At 43.4% G+C, this 15,817-nt stretch overlaps 1 protein-coding gene across 4 annotated transcripts in view; it reads right to left on the reverse strand.

The window, feature by feature from the left end:
- Positions 1-353: 353 nt before the first annotated feature.
- Positions 354-15,817, reverse strand: part of LOC100863717 (protein groucho) — a 67,976-nt gene continuing 52,512 nt past the window's right edge. For 3 of the 4 annotated variants that reach the window (XR_015292942.1, XR_015292941.1, XR_015292943.1), the window contains 5 exons: positions 15,151-15,695; positions 13,626-13,901; positions 11,539-12,142; positions 1,495-11,221; positions 354-576 (listed from right to left, as the gene is read on the reverse strand). Coding sequence is in view for 1 of the 4 variants with exons in the window: in XM_086911098.1 (XP_086767224.1) it covers positions 11,114-11,221; positions 11,539-12,142; positions 13,626-13,901; positions 15,151-15,695 (1,533 nt within the window). In the remaining 3 variants the exon portion in view is untranslated. Of the gene's footprint in view, positions 11,222-11,538; positions 12,143-13,625; positions 13,902-15,150; positions 15,696-15,817 lie in introns of all 4 variants that reach the window. The other variant, XM_086911098.1, reaches the window with a different exon arrangement.

Consider the following 15,817-nt stretch of genomic DNA (forward strand, 5'->3'; position numbering starts at 1 on the left):
CATCCAACTTCGCCTAATATGACTATAAATGCGGAAAATCTTGGGATTTGGTCATGCTGCTTCAAAAAGGGATTAATTTCTGACTGTGAGGCAAAGTTAGTCAAATTTTATTTCGAATAATGAGTAAAGTTCTAAAATTCATTCGTACGTAATGAATCATGAATTTTATCCAGGAAATTATTCATGAATAAATCTGTAACGTTCGTGTTATCGAAAGAAGTTCACGAAAAAATATAAGCATTAGAAATAAAATCATTTTGTATTTATGGATATAGAAATGCCATAGGAATGCCATAAGGTGAGGAAAATACTTTTCTTGAAATAATATATAACTCGCAATAAGTCAACGATGATTTATAATGATAACATTTATTGATTTATTTTTTTAAAAATAGGATATAATTTATTCAATAATAATATTTTTTTCTTTATAATATATATATATATATATATATTCCTGTACAAAGAATCATGTTATGTGGTTGTGGCTTATACCATCCTTTCCTTCCTTGTATAACGGAAATCTCGAACGTAAGTATAAAGTTGTTCGACTGGTACACAAACTTAACCTGTTAACTGTTAAAGACAAGTTAACTCGTTATTCCACTTGCTATTATTTTAAATTTAATAATTTATTTTCTACGGATTCTTTGTTTTTAACGCATCGTTTTTAACATTATATTTTCTCTAGATTATATATATTATGCAGTATATTATATTTATATTTATTTCTATACTTATTTTTACAAAGATCGAAGAGATCACTTAATTAAAAATAATTTTTATGTTTACATTTATATTTGTACTTTTTTATATCTTTTCTTTTTACAAAAGATAAGAGGTCGATTTAACTAAAATTAATCCGTCTTTGTTAATTTTTCATTCCGTGTTAAAAGGAGTTTCTGTCTAAAAGACGACCTAGTTAACAAGTTAAGAAAAGGAGCGCTGACAAAGGATAATCAAGAGCGAATTCAGCGCTTTTCAGAAGAAACCGAGCTTAAAAAGCAGTAGAGTACTAGCCACAATTACGTTGATTCCTTTTCTTTTATATAAAAAAAAAAAAAAAAAAAAAAAAGAAAAAGAAAAGAAAAAAAAGGAACAACTTTTTAACATTGAAAATTCGAAATCGTCTGACCGACTTCGTCTTGATGAATCTTAACGAAAGAAATCAAGAATCTTCATACTTTTATTATGAAATTAATATTTCGTTCAAATACGATTCTCTTGGAATATATACTGAATTTATACGAAGGGATCTTTTTTATACATTAATTTTAAACTTTCGATCAATCTCATTTAAACAATTTATATTCTTAAAAAATTGAGGTTAAGTCGTAAAACGATCAAACGTAAAATAATTCTCAATGTTTAAGACGTTGCATGGACAAAATTTTTCAAACAATTTAAATTATTAATTAATAAGTATTAAATTATTAAAATCATCAAACTCTTCAATTAAAATATAAATCGATAAAAATGATTTATAATACGTACCCGCATGCACGCTCGAAACTCAATTCCAGTGGCGAGAGGTAATCTCGAAAAATGGGTCTTAAAACACGAATAGCTCGTTACGTGGAACCCTTCTGCCTCTTGATATTTTCTCACATTACAAGTGACCGATACACTTTCATTTATCGCGGAGCCTGTTATACGTTGCCTTTTATAGGTTAGGTTGTCGTAACCGCACAAGCCTCATGGAAGGACCTCGTTAAGATCACCAATGGTATTTAGACTTATTCACCGAGTAAATGGTCCACTGGAATCGCATTAATATCGAATCACGACGACCGGTATAATTAACTCGTCTCTTTTATTTATCCGATCGGTCCGTATCACCGTTCGTGTAAAACTGCCTGTCAAACATGGCCGCCAATGAACCTGTCTTGTGTCGTACTTTCCAGATAATCCGGTAGGACGTTTAGTCGGTATGTTGGTCAGTTTTAATCGGTATCATCCAGTATCGCGAACTCATATTTTTTTATTTCGTCATTTTTATGGAAAGAAATATGTGATTGCGATACAAGAGATATCGAGGTTAAATATATTAATTGGAAATTTTTTTAAACCAATTATAAGTATTATCATTTCTTTCTATGACAGTCCTATCTAAAATAATTTTCCAATTATTTTAACCGATTCTACGATTATAAAATTTATAAAGCAGAAATAAGAATTTTAAAAAAAACGTGTTGTAATCTTTTTGACTTCTAGCTCGGACGACAACGAATTATCTTCTAAATCCAAACCTCTTCAAATTCTATTCCTATATACGGTCTATAAATCCGCCATATATATTCTTCTTTACCGTCATCGTACAGAAAAAGGAAATAATCAATGTAGACATCTTCAGTGTAAAAAGCGAACGAATTAATAAAAGACCCTGGAACGAGCAAAACGAGAGTGGGGAAAAAAGGGGGAGGGGAAAAGTAGGAGCAAGTAGCCTACGGTGAATCGAATAAAAAAGTAGAGGAAAGGAGGAAGGTGTGGGAAAGAACGAGATGGAGTATAGGATACTTTGTGCCTCGAGCGTGGCCAGTGCAACGACATGCATCGGCCGCAGGCAAGGGCGACATTATCGCCGGTTGCACACACCGCGCGGCTGCGGATGGTGCGGTATGGTGGTTAGGGGCGGTTAGGGCAGTGCACCACAAGGGTGGTCAAACCGCAAACGAGACCACCGTCCTGGCTATCTGCTATCTGGATAACCACCGCCGCCGCCGATGCCCTCCACCTCCGCGTTCGCCTCGTGCACACCTCCGAAATGAGAGAGGGATAGAGAGAGGGCAAGCGAAAGAGACAAAGACAGTCCCCCCGTTGCACCACTGGACCCTCATCGTCGAACCGACGATACCCGTCGATGTTATACTCGCTTATCTCGCTAATTTCGAGCCGATCGATCATCGAAACGCTCGTAAGAACGCGTTAACGAGCTGTCGCGCCTGTGCTTTAGTCTCCTCTTCCTTTTTCCCCCCTTCCTCCCGCTTCTTTCATCCTCTTCTTTATTTTCTCTTTTTCTTTCCTCTGTTTTTTACCGCTACGCGTGTGCACCGAATGGTTTTTTTTTTCCTTTTGTTTCTTCTCGTTTTTCTTTTGGATGTATTTCGTTGTTGGAACAGGGTAGAGAAAAGAGGTGGCTTTGGTCGCGCGAGACAAGAAAATATTCACTCCGTGTGTCCGTGTGAACGGGATGTTCGAGGAGTTGATACGTGGAGCGTTAACGATCTCCTTGGGTGGCGCGGTAATTACTTCGTGCCGAAGCTTTCAAGAATTGAAAAGCTTTTTAAAGATATGACGAAAGTGAGAACGGGTTCGTTTTGTATTGCAACGTTATTTTATATTTGTTGACGATACGTAATACGTACGGAGGCGATCATTGTACACACGTTCGAAAGTGGATTGTTTTCTTTTTTAGAAATATATAGGTGTTAATGGCGAATGGTTTAAGATAATTTTATCATTCGGCGATCAAAACGAATTAAAAAAATAATTTGTAAAAATAATAAAACACTTTTAAATTATATTTATATTAATCTCGTTGAAAAAACTGTGATAATTTTTATCCCGAAAAGAAAAAAAATAACTTTCGTTCACTTTAATTAAAACAACAACGAACATAACCTCCAATTTCAAACTCTATCGCTCGATCTATCACAAAACTGATCCATGACAACGAAGCGTGTCGTCGAACAAGAAGCATCGTTACACAATTCTCACTTCGATCGATTACGTAAATCACGATTCTGTTTAACTCGACAAGAAGAGCTCGATATGCACCTTGATCGACCAGAGTTAATCATCGATCCTTATCGATTCTCCGCATCCTATCCTTAAAACGCCACCATCCGGCGAGTTTCAGATACCTACATTACATATACACACCACGCTCTACAAGTCAGCCTTCGTATTCACTTTAAGGCTGCTTTTGATTTCACGCGAGAGAACGCGCCTTTGGGAAACCGCGGTGTACGCGACGGTGTCGCAATTTTTCAACTGGAACGAAAAAAGCAGCGTGGTGGCAGCAGCAGCGGCAGTGGTTGGCGAGTTTTTTGCGGCTGGCCGGCGATCGTAGACGCGAGAAGAGAACGAATAAATTGAATAGTCCCGGGTGGGGAGGTGGTTTCTTTGTGTAAGGCGCGAGGATAAAAATCTCCGGTCGCCGTGTGCAATTACCTTGGCATGTAATTGCACCGATTCACTCAGCTGCACCGCGGCAAACCTGCACGATAAATTCCTCCTTCTTCGCCGTTCTTTCTGTTCTCTCTCTCTCTCTCTCTCTCTCTCTCTCTCTCTCTCTCTCTCTCTCTCTTTCTTCCTCCGTCCTTATTTCTTTTTTCCCTGTCTCGTTTCGTTTACGGCCCGGCTACCGAGAAATTTAAGCGCACCACGGCTCATCGGCTAAAGGGGCGCCTGTATATTTATGCGGCGCACAGAGGGAGAGTGTAGCGACGTTTTATGTCGGTACACATGTTTAGTTGCGTTTACGATTCTTCGCCAGCTGCCGTTTTACGTGAATCCCCAGATCGTTTCCTCGTCTTTTCGAGCGCGTGTTTGCGAGCTGTAAGTAAAACTGTTTTCCTCTGCCGATTTTAATCTCCGAATCCAACCTCTAATTGATACAATCAAGAGCTGCTCATTTTACACGAGTATATCATTGTTGTTTGTTAGGTGCGACTTTTGTGCTCCCCTTGGCAATTATTCCTTTATCTTTTATTTATAAAATGGAAACGAGTTAATGATAATAATAAAAAAAAAACATGATCAAAACTGATATCGATCGTAATGATGATGAGTATTGGGCGTTTCGACGTCTATGTAATGGCTATTATTTTGCAATATTCACAAGATATTATTAGATGTAATCGAGCAATAAAATAACTACAAGTATATATATATAAAATTTATATGATGACGTGTTGTGTAATTATTAGTCGCGCCACAATTGCATCGAAAATATAATTCGAATAAATCGTTACATTTTATTTTCGTTGAAAACGAATCCAAGAATCGAAGAAACAAAGTTGGGAACGAGTTGAGAGGGGCAAAATGGCGCGTAGAAATTATCTCGTTTCGTGTGTGCGCCGCGTGTGGATTGCTCGTTAAACGATTCGTCGTCGTTGGTATTGAAAACGTAAAAAAGCGGAAGTCGAAAATCCATTGTGCCCTGGCGGGTGGTAAACGAAGGGAAACGAAATTTCAGCGTTATGGACACGCAAGGATCGCAATATCGAGGTGTGCTCGTGCGCGTTGTTCCGACACGCGCACACACGGTTCCGTGGGCGCAGCAATTTTTGTCGTTGCATTAACACGGTGGAAAAACAACCGCCATCGGCGGCCTCGGCTACGTTTCCACGGGCGTGTGTCACCTCAGCTTTTCGCGGTTTACACGCCGCTCCGGGCAACTGCTCGCGCGTGTTTGTGCACGCGTCGTTCAACACGCGTGTGAACGGGCTCGATCAACCGGCGATATTTGATTTCTGTAACCGAAAAATCGAGAGATTACTTGGAAACTTTTAAACTGACGCAAGCTAGAAAACCGCTGAAACACCGGTATACGCGTGTATGGATCCACGGGTATGGATTGTGTAATCTCTGTTTTTTTTCATGTTGCGACTCTTTTTCTAACGATCCGGCGTACAGATACGGGTGTTCCCCTTTCTTTGTCACGTGTTTTACGCGTATAACGGACAAAAAGGACGCGTGGATAAATTTGACGCAGTAAGTTTTTACCTTTTAGATGGCACTTTGGCAACTTTGACTTTGGCTACTATGTCTTCTACATCCCAACTCGTATATGTGAAAATCTAGTCGCGTTATCGGATATCACAAAGTGTATTTTACATCGTTAGAAAAAGAATATAAAAGCGAATACGTAAAAAGGAAAAAAGAGAAGGAAATTTAAAAAATAACGGTTAATTATCCTTTGCAATAATAATCTTTTACAAAACGTTATATAATCATAACTGTAATTATCCGAAGGTACATAATGGCCGGTGTGTACAAGAATCAAATCCAATTGGAAAATAATTTATCACGCACGAAACAAAGATTGGAACGAAAGTTGAAAAGAAATCCTGACGGTGCACCGGGTTAATCGATTCCACGGGTGGAAGGCGATCCTTAAAAGGTCAACTCGCTCAGATCGTACAAAAAAAAAAAAAAAAAGAAAAAGAGAGAGGCAGTGTCTTTGACTTCCTCGGGACCGTTTCGTGATCGGTTCGCAGAAAACGTTTCTTTTTCTCTTCTTTTCCCCGCGCTCGACCTCTCGACTCGACTCGAATCCCCGACGATCTCTAATGCATGCAAATCACCATGAATCCCAAGATCTTCGAGCTTTCTCTGGCGCCGCGCGAGATTACATATCACTCGCCTCTTCGCATTTTCCAAGAAACGATTTTCTTCGCCAATCGGTTCGACCAAGTGCTATAAAACAGGAAAGAAGGAAGGAAGGAAGCGCGAGAAAAAAAAAGAGATAAAAAGATTACAAACGAAGAGAGAATGTACATATATATATATATACATATTTATATCCGAGTAATCACACTTTACACAGAGTCTCGACTTGGAACGAGCGAGAATTCACGACGTTTCGACGCGTGTCTCGATTCCACAGCATTAACAGAGACCGGTAATTTTCTCGTGCATATTTCGCGCGTGCATATTCCCGCCGCGCTCTCGTTTGTTTGCAGATATCACAGAGCCCTCCTCTCCCCTGGGGAGATTGCGGCCATCAAGAGGGACGAGGAAGATGGAGGAAGCAACGTTTTCGACAGAGACAGAGTCGAAAAGGGTGCTGCGTTGTAGGCGAGACAAGCAGGTAGGAAGTAACAACGGAGGAGGAAGGAGGTGGCATGCAAAAGGAGGAGTAGGATAAAGCTCGAGTGGGTTATGAAGCGGGTGGGAAAGGAGAAAAGCGGCGGAAACTAGTGGGGGAGGAGACTAGTGCTAGTTCGTTAGCGGTCGAGGGAGGGGGGCGGATAGACAAAGCGATGAGAGAGTGGATGGCGTGGAATAGCGAAGGCATAAGGGATGAACGAGGGAGGGTTGGAGAGGGATGGAGGAAGAGACACGTTGGCGCGTTTATTAGTGTCCAATTGTGAAAGGAGGGAGAGAGAGAGAGAGAGAGGGAGGGAGAGGCGCGGGGTAACGCGAAAGCGAGCGCGTGAACTCGCTCATTTGCGTGCCTGTTAATTTGCCACGTTTGTGCGAGCACCGTGCCGTGCCGCGGCACGCACAACCGAGCCACGCCGATGGACAGAGAGAAAATTAGCGCTTTGAGTGTGGGTGCCTGACCGCCTGCCAGCTCGGACATTGGGGGCTTCCCCGTGTCGCGGCTGGTGTACGTGCGCGTCGGCTCGCTACCAACGCTTGGGTGGTCCCCTGCGGTACGGTTGGATAAAAATCGGCCGACATTCGACGCCTCCTATTTTTTTCCATCCCCTCCTCCTTTTAGTTCTTGTGTTTTTTTTTTTTTTTTTTTTTTTTTTGAGCTACCAACGATGAAAACGCCGCCAAGCTAGTGTTTTCCACCTTTTTTTTTTTTTTTTTGGAGCTGTCTCGCGATATTTTCAAAGTTACTAACTGCGTTATTAGAAGTTTCTAATCTGTCTTATCCGTCTTTATCGTTATACCTTTTATTTTTTTCGTATCGTTGACAAAACCTTGGGTAAATATCAGTTTTTTTTTTTTTTTTTTTTATTGTATTTTTATTGTATTTGTATCGCACCAGCAAAGAATAGCTTGTTATTTTTTTTTTTTTTTTAAATTCACAATTTTAAAATTCTGATAAAAGTAAACGCGCAACTCGTACATTGCGCTTTATAGCACAGCATGAATATTCATACGCGTTATTCATATGGTATCACATTATATGGAGCGATGAATAAAATAACGATAAAAATCCCTTTGAATGTAAAATTGACTTCGAATAAACGTTAAAACAAAACAAAAAAAAAAAAAGTAATCCCGAATAAAACAACAGTCCTTAGAATTTTAATCCTCGTGAATCTCTCGCTCCTCTCGAATCCTCGCTCATTCCACCGATTCTTATAAAACTGATCGAAAAATTTTTCATCTTTCAGGTGGTCTGGAACGAGGCGAGGATCGACAAAGCGTGAAGATAGCCGAACCATGGAACACGAAAAACCTGGAAACGTTTCCCTCGATTTTACGGTGACGGTCGGCCGGCTGATTCGAGAGGGAAGGCGTGACGACACGGTACACGAGCGTAAAAGGTACACGGGTTTCCGCGAAATTGAACATCGACGCGGCAGCGTACAACACAGAGCGGAGGCTCGGATAAGCTCAAGTTACCGCTAACGATCCCGAATGATAGCGGTCCGCTTATTACCGCCGTTGCCCATCCGTTTTTACGCGTAAAATGGAGATTACACGGTGTCCAGGCACGATCACGATCGATCAAGTCGTCGCGCCGCTGCGTATCCGTTTCTGGGAACACGCGATGCAATACGGTCCGCTTGGCGAGCACCAACGGTTGCCGTTCCACGCGGAAAATGGCGTTTCTAACGAAATAAAACGATCGCAGGGTAGGCCGTCTCACGGGCCGATTGAACGGGCACCGGTCGATTAAGTCGTTACGCCGCGTTTGACACGATCGAACGGACACACAACTCTCCACACTCGTTAATCCTCTTACCGCAGAACAAACTCTACCCGATGTAAACGATTAAAGCGATGACGCAAAGGAGAGGAAACCAGTCAGAGGCGTTGAGTAGCGGCGGCGGCCGCAACAGCCTTCTCTATGTATTTCCTAATAAAACGGTTAGGAATGAGAGAGCGAGCGAGCGGGAATAAATAAAGCTGCGACCGGCTGTTCGCTTCCCCGTTTACCGAATTAACCGTAATAACCGATGCATTTAGCCGCGACATTCAAAACTTGTGCACGAAATACCATCGGCTGGCCCCCCACTCCCGCGCCGCTGCATCCCCTCCACGCGGCGATGGTCGACTGGCCCTCCCCCACCACTTTTAACAGCGCCACCGGCGGAACTCCATCCGTCCCGCCGCGCCGCATATCATTACCATGCAAATACGCTTGGCGTGCGGCAAAGCCCGTGTAAAATCGCTCGCAACCCCTTTTCCTCGCGCTTCGTCCCTCGTCCATCCCGTTCCTCGCCCCTCCTCCCACGCAGTGTCCACTTCGGTTCCCACTTCGCACCAGCTACCCAGTCACATATGCAAAACGTGCCACTATTATAATAACATTACGCCGATGAACCTTCCATTGAATATGCGCTCCGCGATCGTGGATTGCATCGCTAATTATCTACCGGGTGGCGTGATTCGCACGGGGCTCTCCACCGAGCGATCACGATTTTGCCACGCGCGCTTTCTTCCTTCCTCTCTTCCTTCTCCCTTCGCGTCGCCGTGCTCGTCCGTCGAATCCGTGTCTCTCTTCTCTTCCCCTCTTTTTTTCTCCTCCCCTATTTTTTTTTTTTTTTCCATATTCGTTTCGCGGGTATACGCCGCAATTCCCGTTTCCCGTGGAAATCGCGCGAAACGCGAGAAACGAAACGGCACGTCCGACACGTATGCGGTTCCGGTTTTTTTTTTTTTTATTTTCATTTTTTCCCTTTTTTTTTTTTTTTTCGCATCGACGAAACGGTGTCGTAATTTTCGCGACACGATACGCCACCGTTGTGACTAAATATTGTTGACGCCAACGTATCGTGCGCTCTCTCTCTCTGTATCGCCTCTCTATCGTTTCGTAGCGATCCACGCTGGCCAACGTTGACACGTTTATGGGCGCGGAAGCTCCGGGGACCAGGGCAGGCGGCCGCGTGACGGCTCTTGTTTTATATTTTCGGTGACGGGTGCCGGCACGCGTTCGTTAGTCCGTTCGACCGCTTTCGAATGTTTGCGGCGCGAAGTGGTCTCGCCCACGCGTTCATCGGTTTTTATATTACAACCGTGGCGAGATAATATTTGCCCGCGATTTTTATTTCATACCTACCCTCCTACCAGGGCGATAACCCCACTCGCTCCGGATATGAGGTTTTTTTTTTTTTTTTTTTTTCCCCCTCCCGTTGAAACTCTATTTCTCCTCGTTGATTCTTGTCTCTCTCTCTCTCTCTCTCTTTCCTTTTTTTTTAGAACTTTTTTTTCCTGTAAATATTCTGGTTTTTCCCCCCCTTTCTCTCTCTCCCTCTCTCTTTTTTTTTTTTTTGCTTTTCGATGACGGTTCATAGGGTTGCAAAGCTGGGGGAGGGAGAATGAATGAATCGGATCACCGAGTTCGTTATCGAGTATCACTTTTTATTTAATCGTTTCTCTCATCACGATTCTGTTATATTCTCTAAGCCAGACAATATTTACAAATTTTTAATTCTCCATACGTGTATGTGTGTGTACGTATGTGTGTAGTACGTGTGTGCTTTTTATTTTTTTCATTACTCGCTTTCCGTCTCACTTTTAGGGGACGTAGAAAAATATCATGGTATACTTAAAGACTGACGTATGTATATATATATATATATATATATAATATTATGTATATGTATATACAAAATATACAGGAAAAAACGCGCGTAAATATCAGCGTTATTCAAATTTAAGCGCGATCCAGCCGCCCAAAATGGCGGTCGTACGCGCGACGAGCGGAACGAACTGTCCGATTTCGATGAAAAACGTTCATTTCCTTTTTTTTCTTTTTTTTTTTTAACGAGCGATTATCGATCGAAATAAGAAGAACGATCCGGACACGAAACGAAATTATCAATCTATTCGCCGCCTATGTCACGAATAATTATATATTTCAAATCTCTTTTCTATCCGAAAAATCTTAAAAATCGTTCGACGTTGTCGATGTTTTACAAAAAATCTCTCGAGCGTTGGCTGCGCGATTCGATCGGTGAAAGAATTCTTGTTTTTCTTTTCTTTTTTTTTTTTACTCCGGTTCGTTCGGCTCGTTTTCTCTCTTTCTTTGCACGGACCCTTTCTTCTCGCCGAGAGTAACAATAACAACAATAACAAGAACAAGGGCAACAAACGTCTCTCGTGTTAATATCGTATAAGAATTATGTACACCCACGCTGTGGATAGTTGCTCGGCTCTGATGAATACGTTCGATCGACGTTGGGATTTCGTCGTTCGTTCAATACATGACCTCGTAGACGGTCGCTTTCTTGTCACCTGAACCGGTAACGATGTACCTGTCGTCCGCTGATATATCGCAGCTGAGCACGGATGACGATTCCTTGGACTGAAAACAGCATAAAGACGTGTCGTTCGTGAGGCAATGCGAACGTTTCGATTATTCTTCTTTTTTCTTTTTCTCCCCAGCATAAACGTTTAAACAATGTGTGAAATATTCGATTTAATTAGAATTCGTAATTTCACGATATACACGCTTCGTAATTTTTGAACGAAACAAAAGTTCAAACTGGAAACGTGGATGATTCGAGTGAAATTCTTTTACACAAGAATTAAAAGTAAAAAACTCTTCTCTTTTGTTTCTAAAAACTATAAGAAATCTGAATAGGCTAGAAATTTATTCTCGAATCGCGAAAATCTGCTTACCTGGAATATGGAGGCCCCGTAAGGCGTGCGCCACGCGTTCAGCAAATTATCCTTGCCGGTCGAGACGAACCACTTGCCGCAGGAGGCGAATCTCAACGATAACACGCAAGACTCGTGCAGGTGTAGCTGGTACTTGTCCGGATTCGAGGCGTGCAACACCTCGACGTTCGAGTTCTCCATGCCCACGGCCAGCCATTCCCCCGTGGGACAGTAGCCGAGCGAGAATATCTGCGAGGTGAAGTCGTGCTGTTTCAGCTGCCTTCCCTCCCTCAGATCCCACGAGCGGACCGTGTTGTCCAACCCGCCGGTCCACAATTTCGACCCGTCCGCCGAGATGTCGATGCACGAGGCGCCGTCCGTGTGGCCTTGGAACTGTCTCACCAGCGACTGATTCTGAAGATCCCAGACGGCGATGCTGCCGTCGCTGCAGCAGCTGAAGCAAACCTTCGAGTCCGGGGAGATGGCCAGGGCGTAGCAGGCGGGGGCGGCCGAGATTAATTCGGCCTTGATCCTCGGCGTTGGGCTGGCCAGATCCCAGATACTAAGTCGGCTAGCCTCGCCCCCGACTATCAGCGTTCTCCCGTCCGGCAACAGTTTCACCGACCTGGACATGTTCGTTTCACAATTTTCGTTTCGTTTCGAGCGAACACTCTTTCTCTTCGGTCAATCCTTCCGCCGTTTATTGTATATACACACGATCGATGAAACACGTGAAATGTAATTAAGAAATGGAGAGGAAGTATCATCATTATTATTATTATTACAGTAGTTTACTCGAAGATTCCTTCGATTCTGGTACATTATGGTATATCACGGAGAAGTTGTTCGAAAGTATGATGGAAGTAGGAAAAAACGGGAGCCACAGTTCGCCCGTCGATCGTAAGTTACGCGTATACTTTTTTTTCTTTTTTATTGGAATATTACAAAACTGGTGACCGCAACTGGAAAAACAGGCGGGAGAGAGAGAGAGAAAAAAAAAATACCAACACGATATCTCGAGCGCAATGAAGCATCGATGCACGAGTGGTCGAAAACCCGGTTTCGGTCGATCGACAAAACACCGAACGCTCTCTCGATAAATGAAAACGGTTCTCTCATTGGCCCTCATTTGTTGTTCTCCGAGGCAACCGTTTCGCCCGGTTTGGATTTTTTAAAAAAAAAGTGGTAATCATTTTCACGCGGTCAAGCGCGGCGAAATCGGAGCAGTGTGATTAGCAACTGTGACCGATCGATCATAAAGTAGTACCCTTTAAACACGGAGGATGGGCGCGATGCATTACGGGAGAGGAGATTTTATTAAATTTGCGCGCTCGAGAAAAAAAGAGAAAGAGAAACGCGGCCGGCTTCAATTACCGCGCGTATCGCCGGCATTAACAGTCATGCATAGAAGGGGGTTGATATCATACCGGGGGGCATATCGTTAAAACGTGCACATACAGCGCGAAATGTATCGTGAAAACGTCGAACACCCGCCGGCCCGTTTGTTCTACACGGCCGCCGACACATTGCCGCGATTTTTCGAGCGTGCACGGAATACATTGAATCTCATTATACCGATGCGCTCCTCCGTTCCGCCCCCGCGGCGATCCCTTCTCTCGCTCTTTCGTTTTTAACGTTTCACAAACCCTCCCCTCCACCGTTTTGTTTCGGTTCGATCGGCTCGATTGCTGTGACCCGTTTGTGAAATAAAATCCTATTGGGGAGAGGAGGAGGAGGAGGAGGGGTTTACATAATTTTGTTTCAACGATCGTGCCTCGTGTTATTGTAAGAACGCGTTTCCAAAGGTGTGCTCTCTGGATTATTCAAATTAATCGTATATAGCGGTATATAATTGTTTCTCTTTCTTCTTTCCCCCCCTCCCCCCCCCCAGAAAATAATAGTATAATTTAGAACAGTAGTTTGAACATATATATGAACCTATATATAAACGAGTATCTTGATCGCAATAAGGAAAAAATTGAAATAATAAATAAATAATAAATAATTAAACGCTTATAATGATCTAAAGGAAGTTTGAATTGTTTGCGTGTTTAATTCGAGCGTATAAAAAGAGAGAGAGTGAAATATAAGAACGGAAGAGCACTGACCTGATGTAATTGTCAGGTTGAAGGCAGTCGAGCTGGGACACGGACTTGGTGCTACCCGTGCCACCTTGCCCTATATCCCAAACCTTGACGCATCCCTTGCCGCCGGTATACACATATTTGGTCGGATTCGAGATCGTGACAGCGCACACCACCTCCCCATGGCTGAGGGTATTAATTTGCCGCGCATGACGCGGTATCCCTTGCCCGCTGAGCGCATCCGGTGGGAAGGGCACCGGCTGCATCTGGCCCTCGCTCGACACGTGGAAACTGTACGCGCTGAAACACGGAGAAAAATTCGGTGAACACGCGTCTGCCAAAATCTCTATCCGATGTTTGTTCCGTGTTGTATTCGCTCCCATTCGATTTTCCCTCTCCAACGAAACTGGGAAAAAGTTAACCGAGGGACAGGGGGATTTTTGGTGACTTTAACTTGTTTCCCTTTTTTCTCTCTCTCGTGGAAAATCGATCTGGAGTTTTGTTCGTCGATACAGTTTTTTTTTTTTTTACCACGCGCGATTTCGAATGTCGATTGAGAGGTTGAAGGTTGAAATTTTGAAAATAGAAGATGAGGAGGGAAATGAAATAAACGGAGGAAACGCGGATCTTCTTTTCTAGGGGGATTGCGAGAATAATAGGAATTCGAAAAATCAAAGAACGTGATGAAATAATCGCACGATTTGTATCTTAATATTTCCCATTAGCGTTTAATTTCCAGGTAACCGAGATCTGTTTCTAAAATAAAAATATCGATAACGTATTTTAACCGTCCGCGGCTGCAATAAACAAGGGGATTGGGTGAATTTTCATAGTAAACAAAAGCGTAGATAACGAGGCCTGGCAAGCAGACCGAATATCAAACAATGTTAAAACAGAAAGCATATTATATCGGGGCTTCGATCTTTCGTTAAAATATAAAATATAGTATATTTTTATTGCTAGTATCTCTCTCCTCTTTAACGAATGTTGTTAACCTATATTTTCACTCGAATCGCGCGTTAAATGCGATTTACTTGGTCTTAAAATTATTGGACCAAGATATATTTGTACGTGAAAAGTTACGTGTTAAAAAAAAATGCCTGGTTGCTTGGAGAGATCAACGCCATTATACAGCAACGCGTAATTGTGTCAAACATACATTCTCCCCTCCCTCTCCCCTTAATACCCCCGATCAAATACCGAAGAACGCGTAATTCAATTATCTTATCGCGAAACAATTTTTCATAATCTACGCGAAAGCAAACAGTTTCACTCACTTAGCCTTCATCCACACTCTAGATTCGTTTCCCAAAAAACCGCTCGAGTTTGTTACATCATCCCATCGATAAATTAAACCACCTACTATCCCACGATCCGTAATCAACTGACCAGGTAAACGGGACATTTTCCAACTAAACTATTATAAAAAATATTCCTTACTTAAAATCTAACTTTCTAGCATTATTAAAAAAAAAAAAAAGAAAGGAATAATTTAAATTCCAACATTTTTGGAGGAACATCATTAGCCAGCGAGCCAAGTGGCACTTACGGTTTGCCTCCGGGCACCCCGACGGATCCCATGGGGGCCCTCATGGCCACGTGGGGATCGTAGAGCTGTTGGAGGGAAGGTGGCGCTCTGGGCGCCACGTAGCCGTTATAACCCATCATGTCGACGTGAGGATGCTGGCCAGCTGGTGCCAGATGGTGAGGGGGTGGACCCGGGGCGTAGTGCGGTGGATAAGCGCTGGGCACGCCGGGGGGCGGCGGTCCCTGGAGCAGCTTGGCCGAGCCGGATGGCTTCAAACCGCCACCGATCGCGGAACCGGAGGTCGGTGTCAGGGGTTTCGAGATGGGCGTCGTCGGCTTCTCGCGCTCCTCCATCTTCTTGGCCGAGGGTGTGCTCGCGTTGCTGCTCGTCCCGCTTCTCGGCGAGTGGGGCGGCACGTCTTTCTTCGTCTGCACCCCGGCGCCTATGGGCGCCACCTTGTCCAGCCCGTTCTCCCGGGGCGACGTCGTGCCGTTCACCACGGGACTCGTCGGCCCCTCGCTCGCGTCGTCCACCACGAGGTCCTGGTCGCTCTTCTCGCCGTCGCTCTGCGCGAACGAGATTGAATTACTTCGCAACCTGCTCGGTTCTCGATCGTCTTTTATTTTACAATTTTGCAAATTTTGCGTCCAATGGAAATTCCTAATCTCTGAAATTCTTTGTTTCAGGA

Source organism: Apis florea, unplaced genomic scaffold (assembly GCF_048593485.1).
Source record: "Apis florea isolate Af1SG1 unplaced genomic scaffold, ASM4859348v1 contig_3203_pilon, whole genome shotgun sequence".
NCBI lineage: Eukaryota > Metazoa > Arthropoda > Insecta > Hymenoptera > Apidae > Apis > Apis florea.